Source organism: Poeciliopsis prolifica, unplaced genomic scaffold (genome assembly GCF_027474105.1).
Source record: "Poeciliopsis prolifica strain line A6 unplaced genomic scaffold, Auburn_PproV2 SCAFFOLD012, whole genome shotgun sequence".
NCBI lineage: Eukaryota > Metazoa > Chordata > Actinopteri > Cyprinodontiformes > Poeciliidae > Poeciliopsis > Poeciliopsis prolifica.
In genome coordinates, this window is record NW_026562387.1 from 14,121,459 (window position 1) to 14,135,572 (window position 14,114).

General features: G+C 37.5%; 1 protein-coding gene across 1 annotated transcript; it reads left to right on the forward strand.

The window, feature by feature from the left end:
• The first annotated feature begins 11,795 nt into the window (after window positions 1-11,795).
• Window positions 11,796-13,760, forward strand: otulina (OTU deubiquitinase with linear linkage specificity a). Its single transcript, XM_055037679.1, has 3 exons — window positions 11,796-12,006; window positions 12,130-12,251; window positions 13,214-13,760. The coding sequence occupies exons 1-3, from the start codon at window positions 11,893-11,895 to the stop codon at window positions 13,614-13,616; spliced, it is 639 nt and encodes a 212-aa protein (XP_054893654.1). The 5' UTR covers window positions 11,796-11,892; the 3' UTR covers window positions 13,617-13,760.
• Window positions 13,761-14,114: the final 354 nt, after the last annotated feature.

Below are 14,114 nucleotides of genomic sequence, written 5' to 3' on the forward strand. Positions count from 1 at the left end.
CATATTTGCAAGTTCCAGATTTTAGAAAAGTTGGCAGAACTGCCATTTCTCTGCCGTTACAGCCACAATTCTTTTTGAGTACGTCACATACAGACTGCAATTGTTTCCCCTTTCTTCATTGCAAAACAACTCAAGTGCATTTGTGAACATTAACTATCAAGTATTGCCAAAAACCTGATTGCATTCATGTCACGGTGAAGACTCTCCAATCATTTTTAAAATACAAACAGTTTAAAATACAAAAATGTAGCAATTTAAAAGCTAGAATTTCAGATCTTTGGTTTTATCAAACAAATAAAAACTAAATAAAATAAAACCTTTGTTATGAGAGGAAACATGAACATGAAAGCCTTTATTATTCCTTTTATGAATCAAAGTTCTTCTTAGCTCTATGACAGAGCTGTCAACTAGTTTTCATTTTGCATGAAAGCCAAAAAGTTAAACTTGAACCTGATGTGTGCAGACTGGTTTTCTATTTACATTTGTGCAAAACAAATTTCCTTCCACTTCACAATCATGACTTGCTTTAAGATGGTCTACAACATAAAATACTGTGAAGTATGAGGTTAGTGAGGAAGCAAAATGAGAAAAAAAGTTGGAGCAGCAAGGCGCTGTATTTTCTTGTCAGAAATATCACTCTTTTAGCCAAAGTCTCAATCCGTCACTCCCTTCGGATGTTTTTGCCCTCACAGGAACAGAAAAGAGGTGAATGTTGAGGATAAGTGTCACATGTCAGAGCGAATGAACTTAATTTGAAGTGAGGCGAAATTTGATGCGATTTATTCAGAATCAAGTGTCGGCTTGACGCACATCCTTCCACGTCCAGGTCGGTTATCTCTGCATTTTTTCTTCTTTTTTTTTCCCCCACCCTCGATCCCGCTCTGAAGAATTGCTGCATCCTGTAAATGTCATAGAAAAATGGTTTGTTTTAAAAAGGCATCCGTTTACCTCCACAGATTTGTTCTGCTGCTTTCATTGTAAACAAACAATTTCAGGCAGAAGCCGGGCCGAGAAAAACTGCAAGGAGAAAAGTACACACGTGGATCAGCGCAGAGGCTTTAAAAACAACACACACACACGCGCACACACACCCACACACACACACACCCACACACACACACACACACACACACACACACACACACACACACACACACACTCAAAAAAAAAGCTGCAACCAAAACCAAGAGAAATTTTAAAGAAGACACAGAAAGGAGTTATGCCTTCAGTTATGCCGACTTTTTATCAGTGGACCAAAGCTCTATAGTTATGCACATTGTACAGAGACGTAGATTCAAGATGTTGACAATCTTTAAAAACACGAGCAGAAAGGAAACGAGCAGCAGGAACACAGAAGTTCACCCGAGGTTTTCCTCAGTACTGCAAATCAGAGAAATGCCATTCAGGCAAGCAGCTGTTCTGCACTGTGTCCATGTTCACTGCTGCACCAGAGGGAAAGGCTTCTTCATCCTCCCTTTGATGCATCGCTCTGTGTTATATGCATTTCCTATTGGGCCACATTTGTTTTATTTTTACAGCTCGTCCACATGCGTAGAAGATGAAAAAATATCAACAGCAGCGTTGGTTTTTATTCAATTTGAGATTTCTTTTGTTTCTCGTCTACAAAACAACCACAGAAGCAACTTTTGTTAGCAGTCAAAGAACTAGAAACCAAAGCTGAAGCTTCTGTGGATGTTGGTTTTCTTTTCTTTGTTTTTTTTTTTTTTAACAGACTGAAAACTGTAATTAATCTTTAGAGCAATATCTGTTTTGGTCGGTTTAAGCAGGACTTTGTGTATTTCTTACAAAACAGAGGAAAAAAAATAGTTAAAAACAAACAAGGAAGCTTCAAGTCTGTCACATTGATTTGTACCATAATTAGTAATAAACAATTGTTTGACATGAAATTTGAGTTTCTTCTTTTTTTTCGAGGTTGTGTTCCTGTTCAATTTGATTCCCTTTTAGTGCTATAAAATACATACGTTTCTGATTATTAACAGCTTTATTGTGAGACCTCAAATATTGTGATTTTTTTTTGCACAACTTGCAAGAAAATAAATAAAAATTGGTTTTGCATATCATCCCATTGATGACTAAAATTTCAGTCTTCTGAATAATAGTTGTGGATTTTTTTTCTTATTTTTTTAAGCACATATTTTTTTATTATTCTATGTATTTAAAAAAAATCTTGATTTGAGAAAATGGCAGAGAAAATTCATATTTATGCAGTTTTACTGTCACTGATTGGAGATGAGTTTTAGTTTAAAAATCAATTTGTTTGAGTGAAAAAAGCAACAAGAATGTGTATTTTTTAAGTTATCATTAAAAAGTTTGTTTTTTAATGATAAATTTGATCACTATTCTAGAGTGGAAGTGGAACATCAGTACTGCCTGTCTTTCCCACACATGATTCCACTCAGTCTGAGGTGTTACTTTGCAGATTTACCAAATCAAAATTTGTTCTCTCTTGAAGAAACCGATACACGATTTTCAAATTTCTGAAAAGTGTGGCATGTTTTATTTACACAACCTTGTTTACTGTAAACCCAGTGAATAAAATCCATAATTGGTTGCTTTCAAATGTCACTTGATTGGAAAATTTCAGTGTGAGGCCCAATTAAAAAAAAAAAAAACAATTAAATTAAATTAAGAACCAGGAAGGAGAGCCATAGTAACTCTGGAGGAGCTGCGGAGATCCACTGCTCAGGTGGAAGAATCTCAAGTCAAAGTTTATTTTTGTAGCACATTTAAAACATCAAGAGCTGCACACAGGATGAACTTTACCTCAGGAACTTAAACATAATCAGATTAAACAGTCAGATGCATCAAGATGAAGTAAATAAAAAATGTTCTACTCGAGTAGAACTAAATGTCAACAAACAAAGATGTCATGGTGCCGTTTAAGGAGGAAACAAGTGCAGAGATAGCTTGCAGAGCCGGATATTGAATTTTAAAAAAATGACGTGGAAGCAGATGAGGGAGAGGTGAAAGATAAAGAGAAGGAAGATCACAACACTTAAACTAAACAGAGATGAACATAATAAAAGAAACCGAAATCTTTATGCACAAAAATAACAGAGGAATGAACTGAACCAATAAAGAAATCAAAACAGGAACACAATAGAAACTTAAGGCTTTACTTAAGCATTTTATTGAACAGACTTCACAGTCAGTCAAAGAGCAAAAAGAGGTTGTTCCATTCTTTAGGTTCCACCTCCAACAAGAAGAGCCACAAAAAAAACAATAAGATGTTCATTTAGCACAACTCATAATGGCGACACCATCCGAAAGTGGACAAAGGTGAACAGAAGAGACCAGAGTTGAACTTTGTGAGAAGACAGTAACTCTGCACATGACCCTGAACACACCGTCCAACGCTGTGCAACTTCCTGCTAAGGCAAGGCAATTTCAGCTACAGAGAAATTCAAAGTGCTTTAAATGACTAAAAGGAAAATAAAAAAGTGACGACAGGTTTAAATAACGGACTGCAGTTTATAATTATTCGGTTGCTGAAACTCTGAGTTTCAGTATGCTTGCAGTTTCTGGAAGTTTGTTTCAGATTAGTGGAGCATAAAAACTGAGGTTTTAGTGTGGATGCAGGCAGCAGCTGCAGCTATGTGGTGGCAGCATCATGCTGTGGGGATGATCACGGTCAGAGCTGAGAGGAAGATGCATAGAGCTAAATGCAAGAAGTTCCTGGAGGAAAACCTCAAAACAAGATGAAAAAACACAAGACCAGAGGTTCACCTATGAGCAGAAAGATAAAGAAAATTAAATAGTTCAAATTAATGACAAGCGAACCAAAAATAATTAATTTGAAATCACTCGAGGGCCACATTTTGTTTGCACTAAAAAGACAGAAAGTAAAATATTTGTGTAAACTAAACACATCATAATTTCCTGAAAATAAATAGCCTGATTTTTACTAAGTTGACATGCAAACTATTGCTAATCCAAAAACTAAAGATGTTTCACATGTCTGATCTGTTAAAGCAAAGTCATAGAGTCTCCTCAATATTCAGGGTTGGTTGTTTTAAACTTTCTTGGTGTGTGATTGTTTTTTTTTAAATCCAGTCCTAGTAATAAGAACAGGATATAGGTTAATATTGCCCTCTTAAATTTAATCAAATTTCATGTCACCAGCAAGCAAAAAAGAAAAAAAACATAATTAAAACAAGGCAAACATATTTTGTTGTACATTAAATTTCACTTTTTGAAAATAGTGTGCAGCTGCATCATGCAAAGTCTTCAGGTTTTGCCAAAACCTGAAGAAAATCATTTAATTAGATGGCAACTTTGAAAATTTCATTAAAATTATTCTGTGTAATCTTTGAGAACATAATCTTTCCAAGAGCCGAGAATGGCCCTATGCTTCAGTTTGGACTCTTCTGGTTTAGATCAATGCAAATTTTGTCAAAGTTTGGACTGGAATCGAATTGAGAATCTTTGACCAGATTTGGAAAAATAACATGCAGAATTTAGATGAATTAAAACATGCACTTATACATGTTTCTACCTCTTTAAGATGCAGCTTAATTCAGAAGTACACTCTGGTAATCATGAAATCACTGCTAAGCAAAACATTTGTTGTTTAATTTTTTCTGCAGCAACAGATGAACTTATGTTCCCAACATTTATAATTACCTTTTTTAAAAAACTAACTAACTAACAAACAAAAACGGTTATCTGCTTTTTATTAAGATTTAATTGCTTCATTAGAAAAGAGTACATGCCAGGTTTGCTCCTCATCAAAGCTTGATGTGTTTGCTTCTCCCAGAAACAACAGGACAAGCGTATAGACGAAGCCATATATAAATAAACAAGGAGAAAGCCTTTTGAAACTAAACTCAAAAGTTTGATGCAGCTTCCCTGTCCATGATGCCTTTGAAAAGCAGGGATGCTGCTGAGAAGAAATAGTAAATAAATAAATAATAATAATAAAAAGCACAGAGAACATAAATTATTAATATTAGACTGAAAACTGATGTTGGAGATGCTCTCTCGTCTTCCTCTCAGCGCTCTCTCTGCTTTGTTTCAAAACGCCGGGTGTATTTTCGAGCAGACGGCTGAGGTGTGCGCAGTCCTCTGTTATTCTTTTGTTTTCTGTCCGCACCACTCTCATTGTCTTCCCCATTAACAATGTAATTGTGCAGACGCAGCTCCTGACCCGCATCTGCTGTCTGAAAGTGTTTTTGATGCTGGGAGAAAAAACACAAAAAGTTTACTCTGCATCGGCACAGCGGCGCTCCTGAGTGAAGAGATGCTTCTGCGAAAGACTTTTATCAGTCACAAATCTGCTAAGATAGAAAAGTTCTTCCTCTCATCTGTACACAATTTAAAGTTTTTAACCAAAAGTTGAATCCTTTCACGGATGCTCCTCATACTTTTACTTGTGTAAGTTCTATGTTAGGACATTTTAAACACCTGAAGTATTTTTTTTTTTTATTTATTTATCAAAGGAATGTTTTTTTTTTTCATGCCAAGAATTTTCTCAAATTAAAACATTTCAGGGACTGAAATGATCAAAATCTACAGCAAGTGAACCTTTGCCTATCGATCACAGCATTGCTGTGTGGAATGCATCTTTCAGATTGGTAAATAAAAAGTGAATGGAGTCCAAATTACAAAGCTTCTGCGTCTTTGTTTCGTTCTTCTTCACCTCTGCTGCATCTGCGGATTGGAATGACAGAAATGGAGACGTTCAAAAAGAACACACACACAAAAAAAACAAGAATGTGAGCAAAGGAAAAAAAAATAATGACAGGAGTAATTACAAAAATAAAAATGAAGTGAGAAAAGTTCACATATTTGCCTTCAAGTACATATGTAACACATAAAAAGAAAGCATTATTATAAACTTTATTTTCCGAAATTTGACATGGAGGGAGTAAAATAAAAGTTAAAATAAAACAACTCTGAAAAGTGAAAAGTTTTTCAGGCAGCAGGTCAGAAATTAGTTTCAGGAAGAGGTTGAGTCGACATTAGAGAAGAGACTGTGTCTCTTTGAGAAACTTTAATTTAAAACTGTAAATTTGACTCATCAACACAATTTGATGATTTTATCATCTGCTGTGAAGGTAACAGAACTCTGATTCTGGTAAGAGACCTTACCGGGTTCGAATCCCAGCCTGGTTCTGCATGTTCTCCTTGTCCAAAACCTTAGATTAGATTATTATTCAAACATTTAAACCTAACTCTATCTAAATTGTTGTTAGGTGTCCATGTTTATTTGTCCTGTGTCCAGGATGTCCCCCCTCTGCAGCTGTGACTGTTAAAAAAATTGTTCATTAAAGTGTCATTTTATAGCACAATCAAGTTACCATGTTGCCTTCAGTTCCTTGTAAGAAGGCTGTGTTATTAAACATTAAAGTAACAATAAAGTACTTTGAATTGATTTTCAACTGAATTTGAAACTCAAAAGAAATTTGACATCTCAATTTGACGCCTCAAAATTGGACCTCTGTCTCTTTAAGAAGCTCCTACTCTTTCCGACACTCCGCCTTCTGCACGTTATCACAAAAATGCTTCGATATTCTGCTGTTTACAGATGTTTTTGGAGCAATGGACTGATGAGTAGGTTGCACAATGAGTTCAGCAGCTGCTAGTCTGGAGGAGCTAAGTGGAGGAGTGGAGGGAGAGGCGCACAGTGTGAGGAGGAAACTGCAGCTCCAAGGAGGAGCTTCGCAAAATGGTTCTCACAAGAGATTTAAGGCTTTCTCAAACATGACTGAACGAATCCAGGCGACACTCCAGGCATGTTTGTGATGAGAGAGTAACATTATGATGTGATGGAAACTATAAAAAATGTGTTTTACATCAGGACACAGCGGGTGCAACATCACAACCTCCTTAAATATCTTAATAGATGTTCCAAATCTTCTTTTTGGAATGAGCTGCCTCATGCAGCTCATTCTTATTAGACCTCATTATGACATTTTCTTACTTTTTTTTCAGTATAAATTGAGCACACAGGCCATCGTTGTCCTACCTTTTTCTCATGACTGCCTAATGTACGAAATTCAAGTACAGTAGTGCAGTAGAAATAATGCAGCATAAACATGGAATAAATATGTGAGTCGAAGTAGAACATAAAGTTTAGTTAGAAAACTCTGTCTTGGAAAACCTATACTTTCTATCTTTACTCATCAGAGATCTAAGAGCTACAGTAGTTTGAGGGCTGCACCAAAGCCTTTGTGATGTGTGATGTTTTTTAGGGAAGACAGCAGAGCAGAAAAGACAAGTTTTGATCTCTGAATCTTTGTGATTTATTGTGGATTTTCTTTTTCTTCCCCTGAACCTGCAGAAGCTAAGAGGAGCAGCTAAGCTCACTTTAAGGATTTAAACTCCACTTCTTCTTTTTTTTTTTTTCTTTCCTGTCTGTGTTTTCCTTGAAGAATCCAAACGTCTGACTTGTAGAAATGAAACATTCCTGCTCAACCCGCAGCCACCTGAAATTGTCCCGGATGGAGAGTGGGGAGGCCGGGTGGAAATATAATGACATGTCGGCGCTCCAAATGGATTATGTTTCAATATCAGCCAGGACACAGAAACAGAAGGGTGGAGGAAGAGAGTGCATATGTTGGATGCAGATGGTTTTAAATTGCTGCCTTTGTTTTCCATCAGGCATGAAGCATTCGCTTTCCTTATCTTTCAGACAATGTGCGGCGGGGCTGATGTTCTGGGTAAATGAACTGTCTGTATATCCCTCACCCTCCACTCCTCCGCCTTCTTGTTTTCACTTCCTCCTCAGGGTTGAGATGTTGCTACACTGGCTGTGAAGCCTGAGCTGCTCAGGCGTCTCCCACTTTGCTGCTCTGCACACCCAGATGCCTCTGGGGGTGCAATTACCAATCCTCACATGCAATCGAGGTCGGCCATGCATATGATCCCCTTTGCTTTCACTGTTGTTTCTCTTTCTTTATGCCTTTTTCCAGCATTATTAGCAATGACACACAGTGACGTATTTGCAGGTGGAAGAGTTAATAGCCCAGCTCTTTACAGAGACACCTGTCTGACTTGAGCAGCTGATTGCATCGGCCCATAGTCCATTTAACTTTGCAGCAAGCGAGTTTTTGAATGCACACCTTTAGTGTGTGATGTCTCTATTTTCACGCAGCAACAGGAAGATTTTCCAAAAGTATCTCAACACAGGAGAAGCTGCATACCTACCTTCAGTCTTCCACCCAGAGTCAATAAAATAACAATCAGCAACAGTTTGGTTTAAAAGTTCTCTTTAAATATTTCAGAATACTTGAAGTGAGGTTTAGTCGTAGCTGCAATAGATAAATCTGTGTTGCTCAATATAAATCCAGATTAGTTGCGCCTTAGAGTCCAAAAGGAGGTAAGATAAGGAGAGCTGCAATAAAATCAGTTAATCAGATTACAAAATAAAATGAGCTCAATAATTTCTCTTTTCTTTCTTTTTAACAAAAACTGGATGATCAAAGTTTTCAGGCTGGTGCTTTTTTTGTTTACAGAGATTTTATAATTAAGGTGATTTATTGTTTTGTTTATTTATTTAGGATATTTAAAATGTCTTTCAGTTCCAACATTAAAGGCCACAATTATTTGAATACTTGAAAATGGTCTCCACACAAAATATCATCGTTTATCGGAATAACTTCTGAGACAATTTATCGTTCAGTAAAAGTTGTTACTGTGACAGGCCTAGTCAAAAGCTAAGCTGGCTTGTTAAAATTTTGATCACAAATGTCTCATTTTCAATATGAGTATTTATGAGACCTATGGTTTTTTTTCAAACTACTTTTTACATAAACTTACTGTATCAGATTTTGTATTTGTCTACTTCGTTTGGTGAAAGTTCACGACATGCACCTTCTTGACTGCAGTACAAAGTTAATTTGCAAGAAAAGGATACTTTGATCACTTTTAATGCTGATGAACAGTTTATATAAGAGCACTTCACAGCCTTCTACAGTTTAAAAAGACAAATTATTGAGTGGAGAAACTCATTTCATTCATTCCAAGCACCAAAAACGAATGTTAAACTGAAACATATGCAGGAATCAGTCATTAGATGTCTATCACTTTAAAATCAACTGCAGAAATCCATAAAAACCACCATAGAATAACATCCTTAAAGATTTTTTTTTTTTTATCTGAAATGGTTGATCAAGAGTTAAGAGCAACAGATAAAAAGTGAAATAGTTTCCCCCCTGTTAGGCAGTTTGTAAGCAACGCATAAAAAACCTTTTGGCAAAAGTGCAACTCTCCTGCGCATGGGTCATTGCAGCTTTAAGAGCTAGAGGAAAATAACCGGCCCTGCCCTCCATCATCCTCTCATCCCGCTGACCTCTAACGTAGGGTATAGTATACTTACAGCCCATATGGAGAGGGAGACAGAGAGGAAGAAGGGGAGAAAAGAGAATGATTGCATATCTGAAGGCTTTAAGAGAGCGGATATGGATGGGAGAGAGGAGTGACATGGTCGGACACATCTTTGCTTTCTTATTAGTGGGAGCTTGTGCGGACACTTTGGGCCTTTTTTATGGCGCCATGATGAAACCCCTCTTCGTGCATCTGTGGAAAATGGCCAGGGGAAATCACAGATGAGAATCACTCAAAGACAGGGAGATGTCAACAGGCCCATAATGATAGCTGATGGCCCCAGAACACTCTCCCCTCTTCCCTCTCAGCCTTTACCTGCCCAAGTTGCACTATCCTTGAAAACATAATTAGAGGTAAAACAGAGAGACGGAAGCTTTATCTCTGTTTTCTGTAAGCAATGCTCTTTGTTTTAGACATCTGGGAGTCCTTTTTACCCTCTTCCCAATCTCTCTTTCACTTCATGGAGAGAAGAAGGAGGAGGAGAGCTCCCTCTGCGAGACGCCAAGGTGCTCCCAGTCCATTGTGCTGCTGGCTGTCAGGTTAAATTAGGGAGTACAGGCTCCGTGAGTGTAAAAAAATCAATACTTGATGGAAGATTGCTCCCCGGAAAATCTGTTTTGATTCCAGGATTAATTCTTGACCAAAGGCTCCTGCAAAATGACATGCCATTAGGCTGAAAATGAACACATTCTGCAGTGGAAATTGGATGGAAATGTGTCAGGTGATTGCCCCGGCTGCTTGTTTTGACTCTCCAAAGCAAAGCGAGGGGAGGTGGAGGAGGCGGACTTTAAGGTGTGGCGCCCGCGAACCAGGCCTGCGGGCCGACTCCATTTCCAGAACAGGGACAACTCCGCTGTGGCCTCCTTGTATCCTCAGGGCCATTGTTGTCCGAGCAGCTGCAAATGCACTCCACCGAGGTGAAATGCATTTTAACTTCCATCCACTCTCTCCTATGTTGTTTTTTTCTTTCCATAAAGCCTGGCATGAGGAATGAGAGAATCTTAAAAAAAAAAAAAAGCAAGAGGGATTTTTATTCTCCCCTCACTCTGTACTCAACAGTGGGAAAAAAGGTGACAGGATGCATTATTGATGAGTGAATAATGTGTTTGTCATGACAGATGACATTTCCCTGTGTTGAAAAGTTAAGCAGAAGATGCACTGGACGGTGATTTGAGTTGACCATTTATGCTCCTGATGCTCTAACAGCATATTTTTCGTGGAAACGTAAACTCAATGTATTTGTCAGTCATTGTTTTGCATGCATTGTTAATCTGCTGGACATAAAAACAACGCTGCATATAAAATTATTTTTCTTGAAACATATTTTACTGCTTTAATAGAGAAAATATCAAAGAATGAAATCTTTCATTTATTTTTCTTATACACTATTAAATCATTAAAACACATCACATTCATTTGAATGAAGTGCACATTTATTTTACACAGTGCATTTATTTTCTATTGTATTCTTAAGCAAAAAATTTAAACAACTTAATGTTATTTTAGTCAGATATTTATCCAGTATAAATTCATAAGAAACGCCTATTTTTCCCTTTAAAATGGGGGAAATGGTGTGAAATTAAATTGTGCTTTTTCAAAATCTTGGGTCTGATAAAACTGTATAAAATAGGCTACTTTTAATAAATTATGAGTACGTTAAAAATAAAATCTAGCAACATTTTAACATGAAATAAAAATGAAAACATTTGGTGGATTTAAAAGAAAAAGAAACTAATATAACTTAAAGGAACTAATACATAATCTCGTTATTGGATTTTAATGCGAAAACTCATTCGTTTTTAAAGTGAGACTGCAGCGTCCTCTGCAGGTTTTATCAGTAAAAGTCACTGACCAAACCCAAACACTACACAAATGCGCTTTAAAATAATTAATATTCGTATCGGCTTAAATAGAACTGACAGGTTTTATGTCTGTAGTACAAAATCAATATTGAATTTTGCAGAAATTGCTGATGCTTGAATTAGATTTGCGATAAGAAAAAGATCATAGTAATTCTTTAAATGAGAAATATGTAAAACTGCCTTCATAAACAGTGAAATCAAAAATCAGAATGAAAACCATTGAAAATGTGATTGAAAGTGAAAAAGAAAACTTAGTTTTTGTTACATTTGTTTCCATTTATTCAGTCTTTATTGTGTTTTGTGGATTTCGGTATGTACACATGCTGTAAAGCTAGTATTTGTATTTTGCGGTGCATAACATTGACAAACAATTTTAAGAAATGAACAAAGATACACTTTTTATAGCTAAAACAACAACCAGAATTTTATAAAGCTCATTTACAGAAGTATTTATTTTTACTTTATTTTATTTATTCTTTTTTTTTCCCCTTCTCTTTTGGATATAATCTGGCTTTCCATTCCAGTCCAGCAGGTGGCGGTATAAAATAAATTAGCAACATCTTGTGACGTCACGTTTAAGGGATTGCTGAGGTAGCCAGATTGGCCTCTACACCACCGGCTCTTCAAATGCGTTTTAGACGTCGGAAGTTACAGAAACCCGGACTTTTAAGCTGATTTCGTGATGTCCTGGGTGAAATCTGCGTCGTTCAACGGCGAAGACGTGTTCGACGAGAATGCGGACGATCTTTATTTACAGAGTAAAGAGTGGGCATCCAACATGAAGAAACGGATCAAGGTGAAGTTAGCCTTAGCTCACCTGTCCGAGCTGAGACTGTGATGTGCCTCTATGACTTCAGTTTATGGCTTATTGTTGTTTTCTGTTTTGTTTAGTTTTTTTGCTGCTCGGTGTGTTGAACAGGACGGTTATGTGGACGGAGTGAATGCCGGGGAGGAGGCCTCGCTCCAGATGGGGTTTAACATGGGATTCAGAGAAGGAGCAGCTCAGACTGTGGCTGTGGGTCGACTCAGAGGGATTGTGAGGTAAGAATATGAAACAAATCTGACAGTTGGGATACTCTAGACATCAGGAACGTTCTTCAAAGGTTCCTGAATACTCTCGCTGGGTCTTCTGCGCAGACTCAGTTCCAACCTAATATAAAGAGACCTGAGCTCAGACTTATTACAATCAGAAGTTTACACAAAATCATCTTTTTTAGATTTGATACAATTCCTTTAAACCTTTTGGCTTTTATACAGGCTTTTAACTACTCTTCATGCCTTCATAATATAAATGTTATGGTCAGAACAGACCAGATTCTACCTATTTTTCTTCAATTTCCATGTTTCTAGAAAAGACTCAACAAAAGTGTAATTTATCTTTTGGATAAATAAGAGGATTGGTTTTGTTTTAAGATCTGAACATTTTCTTTGTCTTCGTAGTAAAACATGTCATGTTGTACAACATTTATTTATTTATTTATTTTGCAGCTCGAGTTTCATTAAAATATTAAACTTCTTAGCTGAACTTTGTCAGAAATGTAAGAACCGTGTCATAAACCCGGCCGCAGGAAGTTAACCGGTCTAAATTATTTCTGGTTAGAGAAGCAATCAAGTAAACATCCAGAAGCTTTTTGGTGGCCAAAAGGTGCATCATTCCTCTACAATCCAGTAAAACGTCTAAATACTAGTGGGGATACTAATACTTTACTGGATTCCTCTACAATCCAGTAAAACGTCTAAATACTTCAGTTTGCTTATGTGACCAAACTGAAGTTTGGTCACATAAGCAATCCAACTAGGATAAGTAATTGGTTCAGCTTGATAATTAAAACCCCTAAATTCTGACTTTAGCTTTCTTTAGTCAGCGCTTAGTTTGCATTTAGAAACATCCTGAGTCTCTTTTGTTTTTGCAGTGACAGAAGTCTCTCCCTCCACAGTAGTATCCTGTCCTGCTCTGTTCTTTGTGTCATTGTATTTCTGACTCTGGGTCCTCTTTGTGGCAGCGCTGTATGGTGCTGGTGCCAGATCCAGCATCCAGAAAAGCCCGCCCCGTCTCGTCTGGTCGACCTCTTGCAGCAAGTGACGCAGCACGAAGAGGGAATCATCGACGGCATCAGAAAAACTCTGGAGAACCCTCCTCCGAGCATGAGCGACGTCTCTGAGAGCATGGAGGATCTGGAGGTGAAACCTGCAGGTTGCGAAGAGACGGACCGCTGCAGGAGCGAACAGAAAATGGACCTGGACGGTTCTCATAATCAGCAGAATCTCCGCTGTGAGTCCAGCTGCGCCGCCTCGGGGTCAGCCGAAGGTCTGGCCCTCCTCGTGCAGCGCTGCATGGATCTAGCGTCAGAGCTGGAGCTGCCGCAGGACCTGATCCGCCACATAGAGGAGCTGAGGAACATGTAACAATACTTGAACCGCTCTGATCTGACTAAGATTTAGAGACTTTTATACACAAAACTGAAATAAGTTTCATGTAAATACTGTGTATATACAGGTTTTCTAAGTTATTTTGGAAATTTTTCAATATAAAAAACAATGTTTACCACATGTTTGCTGTGTTCTCTATTTAAAATTTAGCTATAAAGTTACCAAATATTCTATCATGGACCTGCTTCTTCAGATTTATGGGCATCTAGACAAAGCAGGCAGCATTGAGAAGATTAATCATTTATTTTTCTCAATCCATCCTGATTTTTTTATAAATCTTTTCATTAAATAAAAATGCAAAAATTCTATAAATATTTTTTTTTATTTATTTAATATTGATGAACAAACATACAGCTGCGAGCAGGCGGGTTTTCCAAAAGCTGCTTGGCTGCAGCAAAATTGTCGGCGTACACGGCTATGACGTCATGCGCTCCAACCGAGCGGTGTTGTGATGGGAATTCCGGTTCTTTGCTT

Coding starts and splice junctions, on each gene's coding strand:
- otulina (XM_055037679.1), top strand. CDS start 11,893: ATGTCCTGGGTGAAATCTGCGTCGTTCAACGGCGAAGACGTGTTCGAC. Junction 12,007..12,129: donor ACATGAAGAAACGGATCAAG/GTGAAGTTAGCC, acceptor TGTGTTGAACAG/GACGGTTATGTGGACGGAGT. Junction 12,252..13,213: donor CGACTCAGAGGGATTGTGAG/GTAAGAATATGA, acceptor TCTTTGTGGCAG/CGCTGTATGGTGCTGGTGCC.